Raw genomic sequence first — 19,705 nt, forward strand, 5'->3', positions numbered from 1 at the left:
ACGAACCGTGAGATCATGACCTATGCCCAAGTCAGATGCTTAACCAAGTGAGCCACCCAGGTGCCCCATAAATATGCTATTTATTCAGTAATAATATCATCATGGTCTCCCAAAGAATTAACCCTCTTGATTCTTCTGCCATTGGGTCAATAAACTTAGGTTGATAACCAGGTTGATACCCTGACCTTCGGCATGAAGCTTATAATGAAATTTTATAAAATCATTGAGATATAATTCACATACCATAAAACTCACTCCTTAAAATGTACAATTCAGTAGTTAGCATATTCATAGGATTGTGTAACCATTACTGTCAGTTGTTTTAATTCTAGAACATTTTCATCACCTCTAAAAGAAACTCAGTATTCATTAGTGGTTATTCCCAATTCTCTCCTCCTCTCAGCCCCTGGCAAACACTAATCCACTTTCTATCGCTGGACATTTCATATAAATGTTATTATACAATAATATGTGGTCCTCTGTGTTTGGCTTATTTTACTTAAAGCATAATGTTTTCAAGGTTCATTCATGTTGTAGCATTTATTAGTACTTCATTCCTTTTTTTGGCTAAATAATATTCCATTGTATGGATATATATTTTGTTAAGTGATTCATCACCTGATGGTTATTTGGGTTGTTTCCAGTTTTTGATTGTTATAATACTGCTGTGAACATTCATGTACAAGATTTTTGTGAATATATTTTCATTTCTCTTGGGTATATATGTGGGTCATATGGAAATTCTACGTTTAACTTTTTGAGAAACTACTAAACTGTTTTCCAAAGCAGCTACACAATTTTACATTCCCATCAACAATGTATGAGGGTTCCAATTTCTCTGCATCCTTGCCAAAATGTGTTATTGTCTATTACTGATTATAGTCATCCTTGTGAGTGTGAACTAGTATCTTGTGGGTTTTCATTTTTATTTTCTAACAACTAATGGTGTTGAGTATCATTTCAGGTACTTATTGTCCATTTGTATATTTTCTTTGGAGAAATGTCATAATAAAATTTTTTTAGAACTTTCTCATGCCACCTATTAATCCAAGGCATTACTAGGTATAGGTATAAAAGTTTTACATATATTTTATGTATGAAATTGTAATTTGTAAATTACTCTATGCTAGCTGCATCTGCTTCTTTAGGACCAGTCTTGAGTAGGTGACATATAAAAATTAGCCATGTTAAAGTGTGTTTTGAGTGCTGTTTATCCAAATTTGTACTTCCCAGACTCCTAAATATGGAGGGGGCAGGGACCACTTAATTCAAGAATCCATAACAATACCTGATAGGGTCCTTAAGGTGTGGAATTAATGGTGAAAACAAAAGAGGTTAGTTGAAAATGAATACTGTTTAATGAGAACTATATTTAGTTTTCTATATTGTTGACTTAAGTGAGGTTATGTGCAACAACTGGTAATACCATACAGTGTGAATATTGATATAACTATTTAATTATATTGATTTATTGGTTATTCACCATGCTTTTAGAAAAAATTAAAAATAGATATTTTTTCAATTATAAATTAAATAGACATTTACTGTAGAAAAATTTAAAACTATAAAATACAAAAGAGAAAAGAAAAACAACCAGTATTAACATATTGGTATGAATCCTTTTACATGTGATATGCATGCATTTAAAAATTGTTTGCGGGGCGCCTGGGTGGCTCAGTCGGTTAGGCGGCCGACTTCGGCTCAGGTCATGATCTCGCGGTCCGTGAGTTCGAGCCCCGCATCGGGCTCCATGCTGACAGCTCGGAGCCCGGAGCCTGTTTCGGATTCTGTGTCTCCCTCTCTCTGACCCTCCCCCGTTCATGCTCTGTCTCTGTCTCAAAAATAAACGTTAAAAAAAAAATTAAAAAAAAAATTGTTTGCTTTGTTTTTTTAAACTAGTTAATGCATATGCATAGAACAAAATAAAAAGCTTCAAAATGGTACACAGTGAAATGTTAAGACTCTTTTCTCTGTGTCCCAGTTTTTCTACCCAGAAGAAACTTCTATTATCAGTGTTTGGTATAATCTTCCAGAGATATTACGCAAACGTCCAAAACACACACACACACACACACACACACACACACACACACACACACACAAGCATGTTCCTTTTCTGGTCCAATAAAGTTTCTTTTTCATTTTCCTTGTTCCACTTTTATCGACCTTATTCTTTGCTCATTGTTTTGCAGAGTTATCACTTTTTGTATTTTCCAAACTCACTTTAAGTATTGAATTTTTATAAATGGTGTTTCTAAGAAAGTTTACTTCTACAATATGCTCTGTAAAAGTACTAGAAATTCCTATGCCACAATTTTGCTGATGTCATTGTCTCATCTAATAGTATTCTAACTTTATCATATTCAACCACAGAATTAGATTTACAACCTATTTTTATCTCTTGCTGTTATTAAAAATTTCATATTTATTTCTGATTTCTTCAGCTAGACTATAAACTTTGTAAGAGTAAATACTAGGCCTTATAATTTGTATTTTTTAGAGCATGCAATGTCTGTGTTGCTTTGCAGATTGTAGATGTTTAGTAAGTGTTTATGGATTGAGTGATTCAACAGAAAAAGCACATATCCAAAATCTTGGTGAAAAAACAAAACAAAACAAAGCAAAACAAAAATCTCAGTGCAGAAAACAAATGCCAAGTAAAGTCACAGAGTGCTTCCAAAGAATTCCCTTCTCTATGCAAATGTCTGGATAACATACAGGTAAGAACCATTGACTGTTGTTTTGAGAAAATGCTGAAAGAAGTAATAAAAACTTAAAAAAAACCTGTATTTAAGCTTGATCTTTCCTTTGCAGTGTTTAAATCAGTTCTATACAAGTTTGCATGAAAGGAAATGAGGAAAGCAGTGGTAGGGCTTGGTGGATAGACAATTGTCCATAGATGAACAAGTCATTAGTTAACTGAGCTAAATTATTTGGTGTCAGCAGCTATACCTAATTCCCAGGCTATCCAGAGTGTGGGAAAGCCTGGTTGAGCAGGTCTGTAAGGTGCCTTGAGTATCACAGAGGAAGGAAATAAGATTTAAGAAATAAGAATTTTGGGCCTGCTATTTATCTGATCAGTTATATTAAAATAGGCATGATCGCTGACTTGAGGGTAAAAACAGGACAGCTCCAGTGGATGCCCCAAGAGGGCTCCAGAAGGAACTTCTCTTGGCCTTGCTTTGGAATTATTCCCTTCTTTCCTGGAATTCTGTTATGGCAGGAGTGAGCAAGCAGCAGAAGTAGGGAACTTCATGAAACATATTTTCAGGGGTTCCAGAATTTAACCTGATCCCAGGGTTGAATTTCATTTACCGATCCCTTTCATTACCGATCCCAGGCATGCAAACAGTTGAAGAAAGAACTGTATAAAAATTAGGTTCAAAGTAAGTGGCAGTAATAAGTTCTCAGCTCAAATAGTTTTCAATGTTACAACTGACCTTTCCATGACATTAAGCTCATTTTCTCAACAACCAATTATGCCATCACCTTTGGGGCACTTTGGGCCCCCATAGACCAGGTGCAGTGTAAAGAAAACAGCTCAGCATCTGGCCCTTATTATCCTTTTTGTCATCCAGGCATCACCAAGTTTCCCATCTGTGTTTAGGCCTGACCACTCATGCAATTTTTATAGTAGCAAGTGAAAATAGTTTGGAAATTTCCATCTTGAAGGCCAACACCTCATGGAAAACTTTGAGAAGCATTTATTTATTAATAGAAACTCAGTTTATTAACATTCTTAGTTTGTATTTTTGCAGCTTTTCTATTTCATTAAATAGATTATCCTTTTAAAAACCACTTTTCTACCAGGCAGGGAACAGGTAGAAGGTAGAGAAATTTAATGCACTGAATACATAATTTAACATATATTAAACACAATAACCTTTTATTATTAGTGTACATGTAGTGTAGAAAATAAAACAAAAATTATTAAATAAAAACATACCCACCATTCAGAGGTCACCACAATTAGCACCTTACTATATTCCTGGAAAATGTTTATAAAAAATAAAGTAAATATAATAAACATTCATAGTAAATACATATATAAATTTAACATATAAATATAACCAAGTTCATTTAAATTTAATATTTAACTGAACTCAATATTTTTTTAAACCTTATCTGATAATGTTTTGCCTCTTTGAGAGTTACATCAAATTGGCATTTACAAATAGGAAAGCTAAGACACAGCCTAATTCCTAGAAGGCAGGAGTCAAGAATACCAAGTAAGGGCAATTTTTTTCCTCTGTTATGTCACCTGTTCAATGCATAGATAGTCCTCATAATCACCATTGGATATTTAGAGTAGCTGACCTTCAAAATAGAACAGAGAGTATACTGCATATATTTAGGCAGAAATGTTTTTAAATTCTCATAAGCCAGAGGTCTCTTAATGAGAGGAAAACAGGTGTTGCTGTCAGAAGCAGTTATCAAATCTTGTAAAGCCTTGCACTCCAGAGAGTACCCAGTACCTGCTATTTCTTCCTGAGAGGGCCTCTTAGTGATATGCAGATATATTGAGGATGCTCCATGGCTAAGCGTGAGTGCAGATGGGATTGTGAGGTTGCAGGACCTCTCCCTACATGATTCCTCTTCAGGGTCCTCTAAGGCCAGAGGGCCACATTGATAACAATGCTGGGAAGCTGACCTAAAACACTTTTTTTTTTTTTTCAACGTTTATTTTTATTTTTGGGACAGAGAGAGACAGAGCATGAACGGGGGAGGGGCAGAGAGAGAGGGAGACACAGAATCGGAAACAGGCTCCAGGCACTGAGCCATCAGCCCAGAGCCCGATGCGGGGCTCGAACTCACGAACCGCGAGATCGTGACCTGGCTGAAGTCGGTCGCTTAACCAACTGCGCCACCCAGGCGCCCCGACCTAAAACACTTTTTAAGATATTTTGGGGTCTGTGAGCTCTCTTATGGGTAGACTGCCTCTGGGACTAAGGCTGTTCTTTGAATGTTGGTGGGGGAAGGAGATGGTATTCCAGCACAGTGTGGTCTTGAGCAGATAAGAATACTCAACAGTGGTGAGGCTCTTCAGGTCCTCTGAGCCAACAGACTCTGTCACTGTCACAGCCTGCCCACTTCCAGGGTGTTTTGGAGGTATACCCCATGCCTAGTAGGAACCCTCTAGAAGTATGGGAGTATATGTCATGCCCAAACACTCTCGTGGGTGTGAGCTATTGCTTGTGTATTACAACAGTTAGATTCTTATTATTTCTCACCCACCCCCAGGAAATGATTAAACATTGATCAAATGCTCACATGGAAAGTTACAGATCAATGATTTTACAAAGGAGAGTGAATTAATGTGAATTTTATATTGCTACTATAAAATAGTGTATAAAAAGAAGAGTGTGAAAAAGCAGAAGTCATTAGAAACTCATGTCTGATAACACAAATTATATTTATTGTAAAGGTGACAATATGTAATTACTGACAGGATTAAGAGTTCAGGCAGAATTTGTTAAATTACTTATTTAAAAAAATAAACTTAAAAAAAATTTCTAATGTTTATTTATTTTTGAGAGAGAGAGACAGAGCATGAGCAGGGGAGGGGCAGAGAGAGGGAGACACAGAATCTGAAGCAGGATCCAGGCTCTGAGCTGTCAGCCCAGAGACTGATGTGGGGCTAGGACTCACGAACCATGAGATCGTGACCTGAGCCAAGTCAGACGCTCAACTGACTCAACCACCTAGGTGTCCCCCAAAAATAAACTTTAATTTCAGAATAGTTTTAGATTTATAGAAAAGTTGCAAAGATTATACACAGGGATCTTGTATATCCAGCATCCAGTTTCTCCTATGATTAACATCCTACATTAATATTTGTACTTACTGTTTATTACGTTTGGCACAAATTACAAGCCAATATTGACATACTATTATTAATTAAAGTCCATATTTTATTCAGAATTCCTTAGTCCTAATGTCTTTTTTTCTGTTCCAGAATCCTTTCCAGGATACCACATTACATTTAATCACCACGCATCCTTAGCCTCCACTTGTCTAGAACAGTGTTTCAGACTTTCCTTGTTTTTGATGACCTTGACAGTTTTGAGGAATACCAGTGAGACACTTTGTAGGATGATCTTTAATTTAGGTTTGTCATATGTTTTTCTCAGAATCAGCCTGGAGTTATGGTTTCTTGAGAGGAAGACCACACATGTACAATAACATTCTCATCAAATCCTACCAAGGTCATATGCTGTCAGCATGACTTATCACTGGTGATATTAAGCTTGATGACCTGGCTGAGGTAGTGTTTGTCAGGCTTCTTCTACATAAAGTTACTTCCCCTACTCCCTTCCATACTGTGCTCTTTGGGAAGTAAAAGCTTGCATTTGTGGGGTGGGGAATGATGCTCCAAATTCTTGAAGGAGCAGTGTCTACATAAATTATTTGGAGTTTTTCCTGTACAGGAGATTTGTCTTTTTCCCATTAATTTACTTCTGTAATCATTTATTTGTATCAGGATGAACTCATGGATATTTATTTTATACTTTGGGTTATAATCCAATACTTTATGTATTTTCTTGGTCAAATTGTTCCAGCTTCGGTCATTGGGAATTCTTTCAATTGGTTCTTATACCGTGTGTGTGTGTGTGTGTGTGTGTGTGTGTGTGATTTTAGCACTTCCTTACTTCCTGGCACTAACTCAGGCTCATCTTGTATATATCCTGCCCAGTCCTAGAATTGGCCATTTCTCCAGGAACCCTGGGTTCCATTTATTAGAGAATAGTATTAGAGACAAAGGCCTCGTGTGCCGGTTACTACTGGGGTGTTGTTATTTCTAAGTTCTCTCAACTTAGAAATATGAGTCAATATTATAAGGAGAAAGACTATCTACCCTCCTAGGTTTGATTAGCTGGGTCTATGAAATAAACTGACAACAGGCAGACCAACAGAAGAAAAGGTGTACAAATTTATTAATTGTTACTACCTGCATGGAAGTATCACAGGGGGAAAAATGTGAATACCCCTCAAAATCAATGAGATTTGAGAACTTATGTATTATCTTTATTTTTAAAATTTTTAAAAATGTTTATTTATTTTTGAGACAGTGCGAGAGACAGAGTGCAAGCAGAGGAGGGGCAGACAGAGGGAGACAAAGAACCTGAAGCGGGCTCCAGGCTCTGAGCTGTTAGCACAGAGCCTGACACAGGGTTCAAACTCAGAACCCTGATACCATGACCTGAGCCGAAGTCAGACGCCTAACAGATTGAGTGACTCAGGCGCCCCTAGAACTTACGTATTATCTTAATAGAGGAAGGGGTGTGGGGATGTAGGCAATTTAGGGGACAGTTCATGATCTTTAGGGGAGATGAATGGGCTCTTAGAAGAATAGATTGGAGGTATGATGGTTTGTGACAAAGTTTGGGTGTGGTGTCGACTTCTAGTCTCCTGTTTTGTGATGAGTCAATGGTCCCTGGTTGATGAAACTCCCAGGCAGGTTTTGACAATTGAGTTTCTTTTGGAGGATCTGTCTTTAGGCAGATAAGGGAAGCACAGAAAAAGCCCCTCCCTGCATTTGCTGATTTTCAAGTGCCTTCAGCTCAAAGTAATCAATGTACCAAAGCAGCATATTTTGGGGTGGCATGTCATGAACTCCTTCAATACAGATGCCATACATACATATCTCTACTTATTTCCATATTGTTTATCTGCATCTATATTAAACTGAGCATGAGTTCATACCGATATCCCTTGTTCTGTATTTAAAGAAAAAAGTTGGCAACAGATGGTGTCTCACAGCAAGTTTTATTTCAGTCTTGCTATGATTATATGTGCCAAATCTACTCAAAAAATAATTGTTCATTCTCTAGGCCTCCTCTGAAGATTAGATTTACTGCATTGAACAACATGGCTTGTCTAGGAAGAAAGTGCTACATAGGCCTGGAAGTGCAGTAAATTAGGAAAAATAGAAGAGGCAGGCAGTTGGGGTACCATTCTTGCTCTTTAATTAGATGTCAATGGAGACACAAAACATCAAATATGGATATACTTTCAGGATTCAGCATTACTATTTTTCCCCGGCATGAACATTTCTGGCAGTCATTGATGAAGGGGAGAGCCTCACCTGGCAGAGGTAGTTTTAGTAGCAGTTTGTCTTCTTTGATGTGGCAGAGATGAAACAATAACACCTAGTGCTAGTAAATGGTACCATTGACGTGCTTGTCATTTAAAACGAGTATTAAAGTTCAGGGCTTTTTGTCTCTAAATCTTTCTGCATTGCAAAAATAATGTCTTCTTTGTCAGTCTAGGGCCTTTGCAAACCAAGTTAGCAGAAAAAAGCCTATGCCATCCACTTGGGTGTCAGTGATAAGGTAAGGGAAGGAAAAGCACAGATTTCCATCACAGAGGGAGGCAATTGTGACCATCAGGTAGCCAGGCATGGAGCTCCCAAGAAATGTTTCTTATAACTTGAAAAAGGGAGAAACGCCTGAGAAGAACTGTATTTGGCCAACATCAGCTCTATCTAAGCATCTTATAAAAATATCTGAAAGCATAAATTGACAGTTAAGGAAAATGTGGGAGAACCAGTTTTGAAATGCATTAGGAGATGGCACTAAAGATATGCCATAGCTTATTATAAAACATTCATATTTGTAAACATTTGATTGGAAGAACTTCCACTTTTCAGGTAAGGAGAATTACTTGAAAGAAAAGGATATGAAAGAGGAACCCAGGATGGAACAATATAATCGAAGATTTGCTAAAATAAAGAGTAACTAAGATTATGATATGCTGTTAGCATATTTTCACAGACTAAAAAGCAGGACTTTACGAACATATTAACACTCTTGTAAACACAACATATTAATAGTCTTTATTGGCTTGTACTATCTAGCTGTGCACAATGTATCCATATTGCTAGGTACAGGATTTTGTATGTGAAAGTACTAATATACAATTATATTTACCTTGATGAAACGTTTTTAGTGCATACTAAAAACGTGACATACAGACCATAGATTAGTTTGAAATTTCACTTTGAAAGCAAAGGAAGATAATGTTTGTGATTCTATAAACACAGCATAATACTCTTGGCCTATGTAATGGAGTAAAACAGAAAAGTATTTTTGGAATTGTTTTCATTTTGTGAATTGTTCAAATCTATGGCAGAATTGTATATTCATTGGTGAGTGTAATTCTACACCTAATTTTACTAAGGCAAAGGAGCAACAGAAAATGCATGGTATTGTAGTAAGCAGATGTTTAAAGAAAACATAGTATCTCATTAAAGAAGGTGTGGGTGCACAGAGCATATTTATTTCATTTCTGTTCATCAAATCTTTAGGTTCTTCGTTCCTGATTTTTATGATCATTTTGATTCATGAAGCACTAATATTTGACATTAATAAGAGAATTCAGAAAGATTTCAGTCCTGAGGAATTGGGATCACAGCATGGAATTTCTTTGTATTTATCAGTCTTTTGCTAACAATAAAATAGATCAGACCTTTTATGGCTTTCAATGTATGAGCTTTCCATGGATAGTGAACAATGTCCTCTCTTATATGTGAATGTTTATATTTAAAAATAATTACCATCATTCATTGAAAGCTTGCTTTGTATAAGGCACAACAAAAAGATATGCAATAATTTATTTAACCATAACAGTTACCCCATTTTATAGATGAGGATCTTGGAGTTTAAAGAGATGTGGGTATGACTTATACAAATTGTGTAGTTAGTAAATATCAGAATAAAGTCTTAAATTTGGATCTTTATATCTGAGAGTTGGTTCGTGTATTGTTCTAATATTTTCATACGACCAAAGGGGGAAATCATGCCTAAACACTACTATAGTTTCAGTATGTAACTGGCTTGCAGCCACTCTCTTGCTTGATCTTGCCACCTCCTAAGATTCCAGGGATAAAAATAGCAGCTAAAATTATGTTTAGGGCCCCCCAAAATATTCTGGGCCAAGACTAGAGAAAGCTTTTTTCAAGTGCTTACTCAATTACCAATTCCTATTGCTGAGAACTTTTGTGCTAAAATTAAACCAGAAAGTCATGATTAGGGCCAAATCTCCAAGTCATAAATCAGTTGCAATAGTGTGTTGGGGGTGGGGGAAGATACAGTTTATTTACAAGTGAGTTCTGCTCCGCCACTGAAAATCTTTTTATTTTATTTTATTTTATTTTATTTATTTTTTTTTTAATTTTTTTTTCAACGTTTATTTATTTTTGGGACAGAGAGAGACAGAGCATGAACGGGGGAGGGGCAGAGAGAGAGGGAGACACAGAATCGGAAACAGGCTCCAGGCTCTGAGCCATCAGCCCAGAGCCCAACGCGGGGCTCGAACTCACGGACCGCAAGATCGTGACCTGGCTGAAGTCGGACGCTCAACCGACTGCGCCACCCAGGCGCCCCTGAAAATCTTATTTTAAACATGTTCCCAAAATTTGAGAATTAAAACTGCTTTGGAGCTTGGGAAAAGGACCAGAAAGCACAGAGCAGACTGACCTATATCTAGGTTTGAACATACCCAGATCCCAAGACACAACCTAATGATGGTTTGTCCTGATGTCTGATGTCTTGTGAGGCCCTATCTGAGAGACTTATTAGCCAATAGTTGGTCTAAACAGTTTACATATACTAAATCTCATGGATTTCCTACTTCCAGTTTTAACTAATGGGCTTGTCTGTCAATCATTTGTTCATCTGTTCCTAGCAGCTTCAAGTCTTTGCTGAATCCTGGGCGTAATGTTTAGTCAACTAAAACTTGATCATAATTGAAGACCTGAATCTCAAAGTGGAAGCAGGCAACACAACAGACTAAAGGCTGTACCCTTTGAAAGTCCATCTTGACCAGTGAGTTTCTGATTTAAATTAGTCATCTTCATACTGTACCCTGAAGAGTGGGGTTTTGGAAGTGACTCAGGTATCAAGTAAGGTGAGAAAATAAGAGTCTATAGTGGATGCTGTGTTGGGCAGCTCAGATCCTCTCTTCAGAGCCAAGGACTTACTCTGCTAACTGCTGGGAGAGCTGCCAGGTGACAAGCCCCAGCTGTCAGCTCTCTCTGGGAATTGCTTTTAGTTGAAGAGCTCCCAATACAAGTCAATGCTTTAGGGACTTCTCCGTTTGAGGGCACCCTATAGAGTGGCTGAGGCCTTGCTGTGACTGTATTGCATACCTCCCTTTGTCCAATCCTGCTTCCTTTCCTTCCTTCACAGTTGCTGATGCCAGAGCACTCCCTAATCAACTTCCTGCATGGTAATTTTTTCTGAGTCTGTTTCCCAGGGAACTGGACCTACAGCAAAATCAATTATAGCAGCCCTGCTTTTATCATTTATAGATATTGGCTATTCACGTGAGATTTCACTTAGGGCAAACCAGACTAAAAATCTTTGAAAGCCACTGATCTAATTACTATTTGAGGAAATGTTTGACCTTATATGAAAAATCACCTTCATAGTTTTGTGCAAGATCAATTTAAGCTTTCCAAACCAACATCTAAGCAGTGTATTTTCCTTTTGTAATTATTTCTTCTTAGCCTTTGTATGTTGCATTTATATATACACCCATGTGCCTGTTAAAGCTGAAAATACATTAAATAATGAAATCATAAATATTTTTGATATTACATATGTAAAACTAAGAAACTCTGAAACAGAAGCAGTCATAGCAGAGAAGGGCATTCAGTAGATGGCATATGTACTCAAATATTGATAGAAGTTTTACATATCCCATCCCCTACCCTTGAAAAATAACTCAAGATTTTTGTCTTAAAAAACTATGGTATAAATAAGTATATTTTATGTAGAATTTTCATTCTTCTGTTAAAAAAACATGAAAAAATATACCTCAATTAGCCTCTTATAATAAAGCAGTAAACCAATAAGAAAAAAGGACCACGGTCTTATGATAAAATTCATTGTATTCTGTGGTGATTGGAAAGCTATCAAGGAAATTTCCAACTAATTAAGTTGCTGAAAGGCTAAACGATACAACTTTAACTGCTGAAAAGATAACTCAAATTTAATAAGCATGTGTATGACTAAGTTCTGGATCTTAGCAGGCCCTTGCAGAGCTCATTCAATAATTCTAACTTACACAATAGTCATGGCAACAAAGGAGAAGTACAGCTTGGATGCGGAAGTTGATCTTAATCTAGGTTTTCCTACTATTCTGTTGCCTGGGAAGCCATACATGTTTCAGGCCTTAGCTTTCTGCTGCAGCATTAGAGACAATTCACTCATAGGTATGTTGTTGCTTTGGCAATTTCCAAACTTGATGTGGCAGCAATTAACTGGTAAAGAGAACATGACAGAGGGAGTCAGAAGAGAGTCTCAGAATGTAAGGTTGTGAAAGAGTATTATTTATTGGAAAAAATAACAAACTACTTTATATACATGTTATTTAACATTTATGATCTGGGTGACTAGAACATTCTAGTAGTGAATTTATTCTGTAGCCTAAAATACCCAAGCTTAGATACTTGAGAATTCCTCCTCACAACTTCTGTGTTGTTTTTTTTTTAATTAAAATTTAGTAGTTAAAGGTCTATAGAAAAATACTGGAACATATGAAATTTAGGTAGCATCAGTGACCATATGCATTCGAAAGTACCCTTTCTGGAGAAATAGTGATTTTACCAAGTACAACACTGAAAATTCACACAGTTTCCTAAAAATATGCAAGTGAATAGTAGTAATACTGTATATGCAAATAACAGCTATATTCTTCCATTAAAAGTGAACAAACTTTATAAATGATAACATATACATCAATTCACTTTCTTTATGCACAATAAGCATACTTTTGGAGTTAAAGAACTCTAAAGTACAACCAATGCTAAATCTTTGTTAATGCACTATAGGGAGTACACGAATAAATGAAGGTGGTTTATTAATCTGCTAAATATTTTGAGTATGTATTATGTGCCAGGCATTGTGTTTGACAATGCAATTTATGAACCAGTTAGACATGTTCTCTACCCTTGTGAAGTCTGTTGTCTAAAGGAAGAAGCTGACAAATAAGCTATTATAATAGCTATATTATAGTTATATTATAATATAGCATGACAAGTGCTGATAAGGGAAGCACAGGGTTCTCAGAAAGCACATGAAATATCAAAACTGGATTTAAGACTCAGAGAAATTTTCCTGGGGGACATTGTGTCTAAAGGTCTTAAAGCTGTGGATGTGTTGGTCAGTTTGGTGGGGAGGGATTAAATAAAGAAGCTAAAGCATGTACAGAGTTCTGGAAGTGAGTCAGCGCTTCTCTCACAAGGAATAGAAAAACTAATTCCTAAAGCTAAGTCTTAGAAAGGGATGGTAGTAGTATAGAGAGATGAAGTATACAAGAACCAGTTCTTGAGGAGCCTTATAAAACAGATTAAGCACTTTATCATAATGGCGACAGGAAGCCATTGGAAAGATTTAGGCCAAAGATATCAGAGTTATGGTTTAGAAAGATTATTCTGACTGTGGAGTGGAAAACGAAGGCAGGGGAGACCACCTAGGATTCTGAGATAGCAATCTAGGGAGATGAAGGTGGTATGAACCAAGTTAGTGATACTGGGAATCAAGAGAAGTGTAAAGATTAAAGACATTGTTTTAGGAAATAAAATAGACAGGGCTTGGTGACTGGTTATATGTGGGCAGTTTCTGAGACAACTATCACTTACTGAGATTGGAAACACAGAAAGATAAAAAGGTTTGGGAAAAGGATCCTGAGTTCCTTTTTATTTTTTTTTGTTTTTTTTGGATACAGTGAATCAGAGGTACTAAGGGATAAATAAGTACAAATGTTGGGCAAGCAATTGAATGTATGGATTTTATATTCGTACAGTGCTCTGAACTGGAGATACAGAATGGAGAGCTGTTAGTATGAAATGGTAACTGACGCCATGGGAGTGGTGACATTGTTCAAGGCAATGTGTAAGGTGATGAGAAAACAGGCTGTGTTCTCCTTATATTCTCCTTGGCCAAGTCTAGTACTACAAGTATTAACAGGTATGAAAGTCTTCTATTGTTTGTCTTCTTTTACCTTGTGAAGACATGGGTTGACAATAAAAACATTTAACATGACCTAAAATCAGTAAACATTTGTATAATAACTGTTAAATATAATCTACAAACCAAATAGCCTTTGACTGCTCAATATCTAGCTTTGACTATTTTGAACTTTCTACTTCGCAATGAATCTTTCCTTATGCTGTAATTTTCCTTCCATCAGTTCTATAACTGTTTATTTCCTGATCATTTGGATAGCCTTTAACGTTATGTGCAGCTCAGCGACAGCCCAGAGGGATTTTCTCTGATCAAAACACATAGAGATGTGTTGGTCAGAAGACAACCGTAATTCATAATTCCCACATGGAAAAGATCCAAATACAGTTTTACATTGGTTGATGGGGATTTGCCTCAACATGCTTCCTTTTATATCCATAGAAGTCAAAACGGGGATGTGACCTCTAGAGTGGCTAATAGGTGGCATGCTGATATATGTTTAATAACTGGCTTGCCAGGAAAAAAAAAAAGAGCCCTGATTTGTTGTGTTTGCCAGTTTTTATAGTGTAAATGTGAATACCCCCTTCACAGACAATTTCAAGCTACCAACTGATGTTACTGAAGGCAAACTAGGGGGATGTACACAACTGTCCCTTGCAAGTCAGTGCAAACTGGCTCCAGCACACTACTGGACCAAGTGTGATTGGCTGGTGGCCAGGAACAGGAAACTACCTTGCGGATCACAGCTTAAGATATGAGGGAACTGAATTTACAAAATACTGAGTTTCTACTTGAGGAAAAATTGACCTATTCATGTGTAGTCAGTTTATTTGTAGATCTTGACCTTTCCCTTTGAATTGAGAACTATGGTATGAATTACATACACATGAATAATCTAATAACCTTAGCATTGTAACTTCCGTGTCTTTATTCATAAGGAGTAACAGTTTCTAAAATTGGCTTGTATCTGAGATTGAAATGATTGAGAGTCATTTTTCATCTAATTCCTTATACCATGAACCAAAGAAGTGACCAGTTTCTTTTCATTTCAGGGTATAAGTATTAACTACATTCTATTATATTTCATAAAAGAAAATATATTATTTCCATCAAATAAGCAGAGTCTGTTTTTTCCCTAACAAAGCAAACAATATGATGGTATACTGCTCTAACCAAAACAAAAATGCAGGAAGAGTAGCAAAATATCTCATTTGTTTATGTAATTTAACATGTACTCTATTAACAGCAGTGTATAGATACATAGTATTGGCAGTACACTAAATAATTACTATTTAAACTTATTTTTAAAATATTTTCAATATTAGCACTGGTGGAACCAGAGCTATTATTATGCATACTGTATCTTTTTTTATATTCCAAAGGAAAATTAAAATTCTTGGTAGCATTAGAAAAGAATGCACTTTTTAATATTTAATTCAGATATACAAAATCTCATGATGTCTCTTAATAACCTCACAATTCTACTGTACACAAATGAAGACACCTTTTCAAGTAACTTGCACTTAGGCTAAATTCATAAAGGTTACTATAAAAATATTTCAAACCCAATAAAAACACAATGATATAATACAAAGTCTTCCTTTTTTGTCAAATTTTAAAGGTCCGTATTTATACAAATACACAATATTTTTTTAGTGCCCTCTGATTGATATTTGTGTTCAGGATTATCTGATTTTAGAATCTAACTTGAACATTTTTTTTATCAGTTTTCTGCTTCAGCGTGGAAGATGCTGAGAATTTATAGAATAAATTTTTAAAACAGGATTGGGTAAAAACTTTACAAAGTGGAATATTAAACACTTTATACTCTTTAGTTACTGCCTTGCCAAAGACAAAAATATCCCATTGTCCCATTTTCCCTTTACTTAATTTGAGTTTTTAGATAATTATCTTTAATACCCCTCCTTCATGTATATAGAACGTCTTTGAGACAAAAGTGTACAGGTTTTAGGTTCTTTAACAAAATCCAAAATATCACTAAGCCACTTTCTATTTTTAAAGTGTATTTAAAGAAATGCTTATTTCAGTATAAAATCCCAAAGCACTGAATTAAGACACACTAATAACATGACTGGCCAATTACTAACTTGGCTTTAGCCTTAGAGGAATATTATTACAATTGGCTATTAAATTCCAAATTTAAGCATTTGGTTTAATACTGTAATACTGTACCTGTCCAATACAAATATCAAAGAAAATGAACTGATTTTTTTTTGTTTTCTTAAAGGCATAATAAAAAATTTCAGCCATAATATAAATCAATTTTGGGGGAAAATCCATGCCAAAATAGGAAATAGATTTTTTAAATCTTAGAATAGTTGTTATAAAAGAACTACAAAATGTAAATTTCTGGAAAAAAATACATGGAAAATGTCTCTCTAGGAAAAAAATATGCAACTTGTTAGATACAAGAAAATACAGCATTACCACGGGGTACAGCCAGCAATAGACATGTCTTATGAGAGTTAAAAAATTCACAAAAGGTAATTAGCACCAAAAGTGTCTAAAACATCAAATGATATACTGAAGTGATTCCAGGCCCAAGTGTTACATTATAAAAAAGTTACATTGAACTTGGGAAGTTTCACCAGCCATAATAAATATATTCTTTTCAATCTTTAGAAAATGTGCTAGCTTTACTGATTTTTATCACAATTTTAAGGTAGTGTATAGTAATTACCATTTATATTGATTTGATCTGAGCAGGAACCGTAGATATCCAAATTATTTCCCAAATAACATGGGGTTATTTGGTGGGTATGGGTGGGGAAAATCTACCATTAAAACATTTTAAATATCCTTGTTTCATCCTGTTTATTCTAAAATGTTTTGTTGGAATTCTTTACAACACCTCTATTGCCCGATTTGAATCCCATATCCAGTTATTTTTCCTGCCCACTTTTTGGTGGTGTTAAGACTTGGCATGGGAATAGGGAGGGGTATTTAAAAGTGGGCACAGATCACAGTAGTAAAACAAGACTTTTGAATAAGCTACAAAATGTATGTTCAACCCTGTTATGATTAAGAGTTGAGTTTAATTTTAAACAACATCCACTTACAAATTTAATTACAAAACAGCACATAATTTGAAACAAGGCAAATTTTTCGGCTTTCATGTAGTGAAATATAGAACTTCACCAATTACATATCTGGCTACCAAATGTCAAACAATGGCTTATTTAGCCATATTTTACTGTTGCACATAAATAATGACAAGGCAAAGAACAGCAACCAGTCCAAGGGCCTGTAGACCAAGGAACCACAGCATAACCCAAAAGAAAATAACTATTACTGGTTCCACAATTCGTTCTCCAAAATACATCCTTGTGAAGCCCATGTTGATGAGGTTTTTGTTCAGTTCACCAAAAAGTGTTCCCATCTTTTTGTAGTCATCTCCAACAGGCTCGCCAGTGTGGTTTTGTGATTCTTCAATATCCTTTAAAACAAAAACAAAAAACCACAAAACATAAAATGAGAAATAGATGAGGTTCCTTTAAAAAAATTTATTTTTTTTAGAGATAGAGTGTAAGTGAGTGGGGGAGAGGGACAGAGAAAGAGAGAGAATCTTAAGCAGGTTCCATGCTCAGCACAGATGCTGATGTGGGGCTTGATCCCATGACCCTGGGATCCATGACCTGAGCCCAAATCAAGAATCAGATGCTCAATTGACTGAGACACCCAGGCTCCCCCATGGGAAGGTCCTTAAGAATAATGAAGGTCCTTAAGAATAGTAACTCCCAATAATAATCATTCTCCCAAAGTACTGGGCATACTTCTGATAATCACTCAATAAATATTTGGGAGTCTTCCTTTTCATTGACATATAAAACAACTATGAGTGTGCCCACTCTCAAGAATATGGAAAGCACTAATTTATTGATTTCTGTAGAATTAACATTGGACCCTCAACTACCAGAACACTGATTTATAAGATTAAGGAGGGAGCTGATTCATTTCCCTTCATTTTCTAGTTTCCTGGGATTATAAAAGACAGGTCCCTAAATGAGGAATCATGTTTGTACTGCCTTTATCATTTACCATGATTTCAAAATCACCTTTCTACCAATCTCCTGTTTTGAGGCAGTGCCTCAGATTGCTCTGTCTTGTGTAAGTAAGCTGTTTAGTCCATTCCCTTGACACTAAGACTTTAAGGAACCTAGACTCAGCTGACTTGAGCAAGTCTTATTGCTACCATTGAGCAATCCTCAGCCATTACTGCTGTGATCTTTCATTCTTAGCCCTAGCTAAGGAGACCTCAGTGTAGGGCCTTGCATACTCTCTTGTCCAAATTCTACGAACATCCTAAGTGCCTCTTATTAATCCCATCAGAAGAGACAAAGTTTTCAAATTGGAATACATTTGTACAAGAAGTCCGAAAGTCCACCTGGAAGCCAACTCCCAAGAAAATGTCTATGTGTACTCCATACATATGCCAAAAAATGTTTAATATTTTCAAAAAATGTTTACTACTTCTATTACCTCTCAGTCTTACTATAATCAAGGCCTTCATGCCTGTTATTGAGCTACCGTCTCTCAGTTTAAAACCAATCCTTGGAATTCTACAAACATTTTTGGCTCCTTGTTAGTCTCTGCCAAGAGAGGCACTAATGGGACATTGCACAGCTGAAGAAGGAAGAAGGGATTTGTTCTTGTTTTCTTCTAATGGGTTTTGTTGGTGCTGTTTTGCTCTAGCAACAGTTTTTCACTCTGGTAATTTCTTCTGTAGCAGCCACTGATTTCAAAATTTGGGGATTTCCCAACACTTGTAGAATTAATCTCCATGTGCCTTCTTGAGACACTAGATCAAATCTGTGGGTGCCTACTCCTCAGATATCCCATTCTTAGGTTGATAGGGTCCCTCTCTGAGTGTACAGACATCAGTACCAGGCAAGCAGTGATGGGTTTTTGAAAGTCTGAGTTTTAGCTCCACTGCGCCTTTCCCCAATCTTCTCAGTTTTAGTAATTCCACATCTTTTCTTTACTGCCCAGGCCTTTGGAGTGCTGGCTGTTGTTACCTCCATGGTTTTTAAATTTTAGCATATTTGATAATCCCCTGGAGGGCTTGTGAAAGCACAGATTGTTGGGCCTATCACCAGGGGCCAGGGTTTGGAGTCTGAGAACCTGCATTTCTGACAAGTTTCCAGTTGATGCTTATGATGCTGATCTGTTGACCATCGTCAGAGAAAATCACCGCCTTACTGTTCTCTTTTGCCTTTTCTCTTCTTCAATGCCTAATTAACAATTATGTAAATTAAATTATCTTTGTTAAAATCACTGATATAATTTCTCCTCACTAGACCCTAATACAGTCACGAAAGAAAAACTATGTCATGTAGGAGATATAGGTGTCATCATAATTTATTGAATCTAATTGCACTTAGGAGTCATGATTCAAATCAATAATTATTTACTGAATACCTACTAGCTCATAGTAGGTGCAAGATGGAGAATTATTTATATAACAAAAAGTCTTTAGGTATAGGGTTTGACACAATAAAAAGTAAATATTAAATACCATTAAGTATGCTGTCTATGCCAGAGGAAAGTAAACTTAAAAGACAAAAGTCATCTGCCAAAAAAAGCCAGTGAATTTGAGTAAGTTTTGAGGCACTCTTCAAATATATGACTCAAACTTAGATTCCTTTAGTAGAAACCAAAGCTTGATCATTTCAGTCGTCAATATATAAATAAAAATATTTTTTCATTAAAAATGC

General features: G+C 36.1%; 1 protein-coding gene across 1 annotated transcript in view; it reads right to left on the minus strand.

Moving 5' to 3' along the window:
- Positions 1 to 12,313: 12,313 nt before the first annotated feature.
- Positions 12,314 to 19,705, minus strand: part of FAM241A (family with sequence similarity 241 member A) — a 46,653-nt gene continuing 39,261 nt past the window's right edge. Inside the window, exon 2 of the mRNA XM_045470248.1 lies at positions 12,314 to 17,427. Coding sequence (XP_045326204.1) covers positions 17,182 to 17,427 — 246 coding nt within the window. The 3' untranslated portion in view covers positions 12,314 to 17,181. The remainder of the gene's footprint in view (positions 17,428 to 19,705) is intronic.

Source organism: Leopardus geoffroyi, chromosome B1, assembly GCF_018350155.1.
Source record: "Leopardus geoffroyi isolate Oge1 chromosome B1, O.geoffroyi_Oge1_pat1.0, whole genome shotgun sequence".
Taxonomy (NCBI): Eukaryota; Metazoa; Chordata; class Mammalia; order Carnivora; family Felidae; genus Leopardus; species Leopardus geoffroyi.